This window comes from Nannospalax galili, unplaced genomic scaffold (assembly GCF_000622305.1).
Source record: "Nannospalax galili isolate Female #2095 unplaced genomic scaffold, S.galili_v1.0 scaffold161, whole genome shotgun sequence".
In the NCBI taxonomy this organism is placed as follows: domain Eukaryota; kingdom Metazoa; phylum Chordata; class Mammalia; order Rodentia; family Spalacidae; genus Nannospalax; species Nannospalax galili.
Window position 1 is genome coordinate 4,871,838 of NW_008348586.1, and position 10,260 is coordinate 4,882,097.

At 40.3% G+C, this 10,260-nt stretch overlaps 1 protein-coding gene across 1 annotated transcript in view; it reads left to right on the plus strand.

The window, feature by feature from the left end:
- Nucleotides 1–4,685, plus strand: part of Cfap58 (cilia and flagella associated protein 58) — a 133,009-nt gene extending 128,324 nt beyond the window's left edge. The window contains exons 17-18 of the mRNA XM_008845710.2: nt 271–404; nt 4,324–4,685. Of these exons, the coding sequence (XP_008843932.1) occupies nt 271–404; nt 4,324–4,435 (246 nt within the window). The 3' untranslated portion in view covers nt 4,436–4,685. The remainder of the gene's footprint in view (nt 1–270; nt 405–4,323) is intronic.
- Nucleotides 4,686–10,260: the final 5,575 nt, after the last annotated feature.

The window sequence follows — 10,260 nt, forward strand, 5'->3', positions numbered from 1 at the left end:
CTGCTTGAAGGTTGCTGCTGGCTCTTCTTTTAAGCAAGGAAGGAGGTTTCATTTACAGTATCACTTGTTTACGAGTTGTCAGTCCTCTGCCAGGTTTTTGCCCAGGTATGGGCCTTGAACCTGTGGAAGCATGCTGATTAGCTATTAAATCTGGGCACTGGTCTGCAGCTGTCCCCCCAGATGCACGGTAGCAGGTCAAAGCATATGGTTCAGAAAAAGATAGCGCTCCCTGCATGTCCTTTGCTAATATTGCTTTGTCTGCCATGCTAGGTTTTGTCATCAGAACTGAACATGTATGAATCACAGAGCCAGGAGTACAAGTATGAGATCGAGAGGCTGGGCAATGAACTGGTGAATTTAAAGAAGAAATACCTGGCTCAGAAACGTAGAGAACTCATTCAGAAGTAAGAATCAGTCAAACGTCCTAATTTTGTGGCACCTAATCATAAGAGAATGGTTGATGAATAGTCACCGAGCTGCCAATTTCGGTAGGGTTAATGGAGTCCCAGGGTGAACAAACAGAAGTTCCTATCACAGCAAGGTCTTTGTCTCATTTGATACTGAGTCCTCTTCCCTTAGGACCCTACCAGGGATCCACAAATACTGACTCATTGCTGAACTGACTATGGGGCAGACAGAACACTGCTTCACACACTGTGCTCATGATTTGGAGATGACCAAGCCATAACTGCTTTCAGATGAGCTTATCCACAATTAACCCCACACAGTTTTGCTGGGGATCAGTACTTCGTAAGGCTGTTCTCATAATGCAGTGTTGCCACTGCGATTATGAACACTTCCTGTATTGTAGGCACAAGTATCGCTGAACATCCACGTTTGGTAACTGACTTCAGTACCTGTGGTGGATTGCTGACATCAGCTCCTTTTTCAAGAGATGAGACTATGAGGATGATGTTTAGGGTTTCGGGTGCCACCATGCCAACAAGTAAATGTTCCCTTTGCTTTGCCATTGTCATTTGCCCAGATGAATCAGAAGGCTTGAAACTTGGTCTGACTGTGTGCCCTTGTCAAAATTAATCCAGCTATATTTAGTGATTCCCATTATGGGTTGAAAGTCATATTTGGAATTTCATCTGCACGGGCCTCTCAGGGATATGCTGAAATATGGTTTGAGTGCATCTGTCTGTGATCCTTTAGTGGCAAACAGCATATAAAGTAACTGAATGCAAATTCATTTGCCAGTAAAAATCTGCCCTTCTTGTAAATCAGAATATTCCCCTGGTTCACATTTACATGCCAACTTCTTGGTGGAGTAAAATAGTGCTATGATTTAGTTAAGTCTGTCTTAGTGTGTGGGTCTAGTAACTATCTGAATGTCTTGTGAGATTTATTAAACATGCAGGTTCACAGGCCCCATTTCTAGATATTTGGACTTAGCTTCACAAATCTGCAACTTAACAAATCCCCCCTCCCCGGGGTGGGAGGCAGAATGTGTGGTTTCCACACACATTGAAGTTTCAGAACCATGAGAGCAATAGTAGTGAAATAAAGGAATCATGAAGTGGTGACATTAGGGTAAACTAAGTCACAGGATGAGCAACCAGAGGTTCACATCACAGCAAGATCGGTAGCTGGAGGCTGTGCTTATAGAATAGCAGAATGGCTCATTCCCTTATAAGGGAGGTGTTGAGCTCCATGGTCTTCAAGCCTTTTGAACTCATGTCTTGATCAATAAAAGATTCTTGAAATTGTAGTGCACACACACACACACACACACACACACACACACTTTGTTGTTGTTGGGTTTTTAAAATTTTTTTTATTTGGTTTATTTGAGACAGGCTCTCCCTGTAGCCACAACTGGCCTGGAACTCACTATATAGACCAGGATGACCTTGATCTCACAGAGATCAACTTGCCTCTGCCCCCTAAGTACTGGGATTAAAGGCATGTGCCACCACACCTGGCATACACACACACACACACACACACACACAAACACACACAAATGAAAATTTCATTTTCAAGTGATTTTTAGATGTACCTTCAGTATGTTTTAAAGATTGCACACATACTCTTGTCATTTTGTAACAAGAAAAACCCAATGCTTACTTTTAAAGTTATTTTTATTTTACCTATATGAGTGTTGTGTGTGTGTGTGTGTGTGTGTGTGTGTGTGTGCATGAAATGCCCTCAGAATCCAGAAGAAGGCATTGGATTCTCTGGAACTGGAGTTAAGGACAGTTGTTAGCTGCCATCTTGGTGCTTTGGCTAGGGTTTGACTTAATGTTGTTTTAAAAATATTTGAAGTTACATTTATTTATTTATTGTGTATGTATGTGTGGAGGGGTGTGGGTATGGATGTGTGTGTGAGCATGCCATGGTATAAGTATGAAGTCAGAGGACAACTTGTGGGAGTCAATTCTCTCCTTCCATCATGTAGGTCCCAGGGATCAACTTCAGGTCATCAGACTGGCTGCAAGCGCTTTACCCACTGAGTCATCTCACTGGCCCCTCACCTAATGCTCTTTGACCTTACTGAGTATCCCAAGATGCAGGCAGCAGGATGATCTATCTGCCCTTTGTGGCTTAGCCCATCTCAGTGCTGCTCCCTTGTGCCACTTGTGGTTCATTAAATTGAAATGAATGACCATTACGTGAAGCTAAAATCCTGTGCCTCAGTTGCACTAGCTGCATTTCAAGTGCTTAGTATCACACACATCCAGTGGCTGGCTGTGGAGCCCTTTCCTGTACTGCAGCAGGATTGCTTGTGCAATGCGGTCTTTGCCTCTACCTGTCTTCCTCTTGTCCTCAAATGCTCATCTCTCGCAGCCCTTCTGACCTGTGTAGGGCTTCACTGGTGGTTCCATCTAGTTGAGGCACCCATACACCGGTGGAAACTGAGAAGAGTTCATAGGCGCCCAGCAAAAAAGATTAAGGTGCTGAAGAAGAATATGCAAAAGCAAGAACAAAAGTGCTGAGACGGTTTAGCCTGGAAGGAAGAAGACTGCAGGGAGTCCTAATGGTCTACAAATACATTTAAAGGATAATGTAGAGGAGACAATATTCCCATTAGTCAGCTTAGACCAAGCCAGAAGCATTACACTTAAGTTCCTTCAGAAAGGAAAATTTAGGTTATTTAAGGCCAGAGAGTGCAGGGGAAGGGGGAATGAGGGCTGCCTGCCTCTCACACCAATCCAGAGCGAGACAAGTTGCCAGAGTATGGGAAGGAATCCTCTTTGCTGGATCCACTCAGTGCTAAAGCTTTTGTCCTATTTAGGGAGGATGGGTTTTTCACAGTAATGAAATCAGTTCTGCTAAGGGACAGCTGGGTTGATTAACCAATCCTCTGCCAGTTCTTTCTAGGTGGAGTCACCCAGAGTCCTCCCTCTAGATGCTCTCCACACGCCCTTTAGCAGCTCCGATCACTGTTACCTTTTGGCTTCTTCCACTTTTCTAAGCACACTTTTCATTACTCGTTAGTCCTGCCTACGTCCCACCACCCCTGACTGCTCCAGTCTCCACTGTCTAAGCTGGTCTCTAGTTTGCAGGATCAGATTCCTTCCCAAAAGGCAGAATTCATTCCTCTACAATCAATCATTTGTAGTTGGTCTATCTAATCAATTTTGATCTTAGCTATTTGCTTAATTTTTGTTTTCTGTAAGAGCCTTTGCGATAGGTAATTTGTGTAAACATAAGTTACCTCTGCAGGAAACCTAAGAGTGTGTGTGTGTGTGTTTGTGCTGTGTGTGTGTGTTTAAAATAGATCTATATGGAAAATACACTGTAGATTTTCAGTTATAAGCCCTTTTACCAAAACACCTAGATTTTTCTTGTATCTTCAACTAGTTTTAGGAATTTCTCCTGCTTGTCTGGAGTTACAGGAAAATTTGTATTTTACACATGTCCAAGTTTTGTGAAGATACTTTATGTATAGTAAATATTTCTAAGTTTCCTCTGGAACTTGGAAATGTATTCGGCGATAAATGATGATTTAGTCATTATAATTGAGCCAAAAGAAAGATTCTTCTCACTGATCTTTGGAACTAAACACACGTTTTTAAAACAGGAAGATCATTACAAGTCAGAAGGCACCAGGTTCTCAATGTTTGAGCTGTAATGAGGTCCTCTGTCCATATTTAGATCACCACTAGCAGAGCATATTTCACATCTAATTGTCTTCCCATAATTCTACATGCTATCAACAAACAGCTAATTAGATTTACACAGCCACCTTCTCTAAAACTAGAAGCTTTAATCAGTTGTTTTCAGTAGCTAGCTTACCCTAGGAACTTACAGAATATCAAACTTAGAAGAGGAAAAAGATGTTGGGGAAGCTAATTGCCTCTTCCTTTCTTACAGAAACAAGGACAAAATATCCATGAATAACACTTTTGCAATGACCAAGGAAACTGGCCCTCGTTTTGCTGGGGGTGGATTTCCCCTCAATCAGACATCCAAGGTGAAGTTGTAACTGGAAGCAGCTGGAAAAATCAGGTTCAACAGATCAAGAAATTTGCTCTGGAACTTTGTGGAGGAATCTCTTTTAAATCCCTCAGATAACATACAGGAAAAGCTAGTGCCTGGATTCCAGATTGGAAAGGAATGGACAGTTATCGAGTCATGTACATTTAGGAGTGATGATGTCTTACCTGAACCACATGGACCTTAACAGACTATAATTCTAGCTCTTCAGTTAGGCTGGTCCTTGGCACAAAGCAGATCTTTTGTTACAACCACGTCGACTGATTTGACTAGTAATTTCCTATTATTGGTATTTGTGTACTTGGAGGTTTTTTATGTAAAAATATTTTTTGAAAAGCAATGCATTCCCTCTCATCTTATTAATAGGAATCTATTTTAATTATTCCTCATTAACAAGTCATTGAAGGAGACGAGAAGGGGCACACTCCTAGGATTTAAAAAGTATTTTGAGAGTGATTTCCACTTGGGATTCCATTTTGGGTCTGGGGTAGGAAAACCTATTCCAAAGAGAATTGCCAATAAATACCTCATCATAAAAAACAATCTTTGTAGATATTTTGATTCTTGTTTTGCTAGAGCTTATAATTAAAGTTTAAAACTACCATTAGAAACATTTAATATAAGGATTTGATTCAAAGGAACCAAGACTTTAAAATGAAGGGACTGGCTGGTATCCTTTGGAGACCTCATGCTTGAGAACAGATCTCCTTGGCTCTCAAGCTGTCAGACAGCACTTAGAGCCATTAAATCCATTGTGTTTTCCTTTTGTTGAAGCCACAATTATGTGGGTTTCAGTTCACAGTTTCCTCCTTAAGTTCTCACTCAGTAATATTGTGGCCATCTCTTACAATAACTTGATCTCTGCAATTTTTTAAAAATTATTGAGGAGGTAGTAACAAGAGTAAGTGAATCATTAGAACAGTCCATTTGTGCTAAGTGACAGTGAGTCCCATTGTCAAAAGCAAGGATAGTAAGGACCCAAGATGTTTGTTCAGACTGTACAGGGAGATAGGACTTAGTGGAATCTTCTGGATGTCCTGTGGCCCTGTCAGTCCATCAAGGCTGGTGCTATTGCTCAGGTAGCATCTGTAGAAGCTGACCAATGACAGAGAAGGACGTGGGAGTGAATTACTATGCTATGCATTGATTCCCCAAATCAGGTAAGAGAGCAGAGCAGTGAACAGCAAAGGAAAAAAGGCCGAACAAAGGTGCCATGTACAGTCAAGTTCCATGATGGGAGACTTTGGCTCCAGCTTTCCGGGAGCTCTGAAGACATAGTTCTACCATCCAGACTAGAAAACTGGGGGTCTTAAGTCTTAATTCATGTCAGTCCATGGCTAAGGACTGCTCTAGAGGGACCATTCTGGATTTCTTTACCTCGAGGCAAAACAGACCTTTGCAGTTCAGTGGCATCGCCGGGCCGAAAAGACAGTAAGTGTTGACTATTGGAAGGGAAAGTGGTGGAGAGATCAAGGGGACATGGGTGAGGTGGTGTTATCCTCTGCTGTTCTCTGATATGAACCCAGGGTAAGAACTGTACAGTTAAAAAGCGACCTCCAGTGAGTGTGGTGACCTTGCGGTAAGAAGTGAGCCTTAGCTCTCTGAGTATCACTCAGGAATATAGAGGATGGGGATGTCCTGTAGAGAATTTAACAAAAGGCTTTCAAAGCTGAAAAATCACAGTAGAAGCTGGATGTGGTGGTACATGTTTGTACTCCCAACACTCGGGAGGTAGAGGCAGGAGGATCAGGAGTTCAAAGTCAGCCCTGACTACATGGCCAGTTGGAAGCCACCCTGGGTTACAAGAGACATTGTTTAAAAAACAAACAAAGGAGTTAATCACAGTAGAGTCAGATGAGGTGGTACATTCCTATAATTGCTGTACCTGTAGGCAGAAACAGGAAGACCACAAGTTCAAGCTCAGTCTTGGAAAATTAGGGAGACCCTGTTTCACAATAAAAAGTTAAAAATGGGCTGGAATATTCAGCCTCCCATGAGCAAGACTCTATGTTTAATCCCCCAGTACTGAAAAAAATCACAGTGGGACCATTTCCATTTCTGAAAAATTGTTGATGATATTTTCCCTCAGTTAGCTATGTTGGCTGGAGGTTTCCTTATATATATGCAGAGACATTTTCTGTCATGACCAACTTCATTCTGAATCCTTGGTGGATGCTATGAGGTTAACTTGTTCCACAGAGTGGAGCTTGTGATTCTTGATTTGTCCCAGAATGACAGAGACTCCAGAGACAGCTGTTGGGTTCACAGCTTGACTCGTTGTAACCATGGGTGTTCTGAAGATTGACTGAGTTAAGGCCTGCCAGCTGATAGCAGCATTGGGCATATAGTGAGCCTCACATATAATATATATCTGCCATTGTTAGTGATCAAGGAATAGCTGATGTTTGGAATCAGAGAAAAAAAGTTGCTGCATAATCCTTATCAACTGTAAAAGTGATTCTAAAAATCACGTAGAGGGTAGATGACATTCAAATATCTGGATGAAGCTTGATTTGATAATGCTATTTATAACTACATTGTGTGTCTTGTAAGACTTCTATGTATTGTTAATAATGTACAGAGGAAGGTGATCTCTCACCTTCAGAAGTCAGAGTTTTCTGACTTTTTTCAGTTACTAGAGGGAAAGGCCACAATGATGTCTGCTACTTTTCTCTTCTGCTTTTTGCTGTTCAAGGGAGCCAGGTGGTCAGCCTGTATCACCAACAGGAATCCTATGAGCCAGGATGGAAGAAGGCTCTGGGAGCTGATATGCAACTCCATTAGATTCTGTGTGCTAATGTTCAAACGGAGGAGTGAGTTAAGGTTGGATATGGTAGCAATCTCACTGCTGCCTCTCATTTCTGCACAGCCTGGCAGGGTACTATATGTAGGTACGCATGTCTCCACTGGAGCCATAGTACAAAAAAGAACCCTTAAAGACCCTGAGATTTGCAAAGCATTAACAGTAACCGTGAATTCACAGTGGGCCTCTATGCTTTTAAAATCACAAGTCTGCTCTGCATTATAAAGCAACACAAGGAGATTGTATGACAGTGTAATTTTACTCCTGGGTTTCCAGAGCTTCAGCTAGGAATCCTGTTGCTAAAACACCCATAGACTCCCTGCTGGGCTGATGGGGAGCCAGGGTGGTTTCTCTGTTAATAGGGAGATATGATAAAGGAGACTCCCTGGTCATCATTTGTTGATCGTTACTTCTCAGAAACTACTCTTATGGCCAGGCTTTTATTGTGCTTACTTCTGAAGAATTGCTCAGAGCAAAGGTTTGTTGCTATGATAAGCCATAGAGACGATGTTACTTATGCTGGGAAGACATGGCTGTTGTTCCCCTTGTCATGACAGTGGTTTTGCTAGAAAAATTTATCCAGCATTGATAATTATCATTTGATTTCCTGACTTGCTCAGATTTTGAAGTTCAGTCTAGGCTAGCACCCCCATAGGAGAATTCTGTGTGATGAATTTTGAGTGTAGAGGCATTTAAGAGGCAGGACAGTTTGAAAACCAGGACACCACCATTTCTGTAAACATGATCAATTATGAGGACACCTAGCTGGATTGGAGTAAAGGGAGGGCATTTTTAAATATTAAAATTGTAAAATAACACAATATATCTCACCATTTTCTTTGTAGTAGATGGAAAATATTTTTATAGCATTATCCATTTTTAACTTCTAATTCAATGCTGCTTTAGTAGACCATTTCTCCTATCTATTATTTAAAGTTTCCATTAGGGTTTTGAGATCCATTAGAATTTTATAACAGTAGGAAATGTCGTATCAACAGGGTACCATTCTTCTTTTTTATAATTAAAAATAGATTTTTCCTCTTATTTTAAACTACCTGATTGTTATAGGAAATTAGAAAGTAAGGATAAGCAAAAAGAAGAGAAAGGCCATCAATAATATCACCACCCATGGAGAACCCGAGTCTCCCTAGACTGGCTATCATCTCTGTCACCTGGGGCGTCTGTAGCAACTGTTCGCATCTGCCATTTGTCCTGACTGGTCAGGGCTTGGGCTGCCAAATTGTTGAATATTTTGAACATTATCTTTGAAATAGTACTGTTTTCTATTTCTGAATGTTATCTTTTTACATTTGAATATAAGCATACACAAACATAGACATAAATGTATAGCTTGATAAGGTTTAATGAGTGCCAGTGAACATTCACACATTGTACATGTGCACACATGCATGAGGAATCCAGAAGTCAAACTGGGGTATCATTTTTCAGGTGCTATGCACCTTGTTTTTTGAGACAGGATCTCTCACTGGCATAGGAACTAACTGAGTAGGCTAGACTGGCTGGTCAGTGAGCCCCAGGGATCCACCTGTCTCTATATCCCCAGCACTGGGATTATAAGCACATGCCACTGTGTGTTCTAGGGAGCTTAGGTTTTTGTGAATTCATGGTAAATACTTTACCAAACTATTTCCCCAATCTCATTAGTTGATAAACTTTAACAAGTGAAAAGGCCCAAATAACCACCACCCCCTTTTGCCCTTTGGCAAGTTAATATCTCCAGCCCTCTAACCAGCTTGATCAACAGTGGATCCCTGTTCATTATTATAGATTAGTTTTGTTTTTTTCTACAATATCATGTAAGTGGAATCATACACAATGAATTCTTTAGTACCTGGAATTTTAAAATGTAGTGTAGTACCGTTTGAGATCAACCATGTTGTGTGGATTAATAATTCATTCACTTTTATCACAGAGCAGTATTCTGTCATATGGAAATAACACAATTTGTTGGAGTTGTTGATGAGCAATCAAGTCATATCTGTATTTTAGTTATTAAGAATAAAGTTGCCACAAACATTCATATACAAGGCTTTATGTGGATGAGCATTATCATTTCTCTTGGGAACACGATCAAAGAATGGAATTGCTGGGTCCACAGTGAGGTATCTATTTAAGTTGATGAGATGCAGCCAGAGTGTTTTCCTGGTTGTACCATTCACGTTCCTACTCACAATGTGTGTGGACTCTAGTTGCTCTGTTACAACCCTGTCAATACTTTGCACTGTCAGTATTTTTCAAGTCATTCTATTATTATCATTTCTATTATTATTATTATTATTATTATTATTATTATTATTATTTATTTAGGTCTTTTTGAGACAGGGTCTCCCTGTACCCCAGCTGGCCTGGAACTCACTATGTACACCAGGCTGACCTTGAACTCACAGAGTGCCTGTCTCTACCTCCCAAGTGCTGGGATTAAAGGAATGCACCACCATGACTGGAAAGTCATTCTATTCTATAGCCAGCAATATCTCAATGTAATTCAAGTTTATATTTCCTGATGACTAATAATATTAAGCATCTGTTATTGCAATTTTGGTCATTTGTAAGTCTTAGTTTGTGAAGTGTGTTTAAACCTTAAATACAATTTTAAATCTTCTTAGTAGGTTACAAAAGTTCCTTATGTTGGCTGATACGTGAAGTTTCTCAGACATTTATGTGCAATGATTATTTCAGTCTGCTTGTAGTTTACTTTTTCCCAACAGCGTATTTTGAAGAGTAGATACCTTAAATTCTAGTAAGGTCCAATTTATATTTATTTTTCTTACGTGGTTTTTCTTCTATTTGCCTGTCTGGAGCCATTTTTGCTTATTCCAAGACAGTAATGACTTTGTAGTTTTCTCCAGAAGTTACAGTTTATTTTATTTTTTATTGTAGTTTTGGCTTTTATGTTTACATTTATGATCCATTTAGAGTTAATTTATATATGGTATTAGGTTTTAGAGCAGAGGTTCCTTTTTTAAACGCTTTAAATAAAAAAAATACTT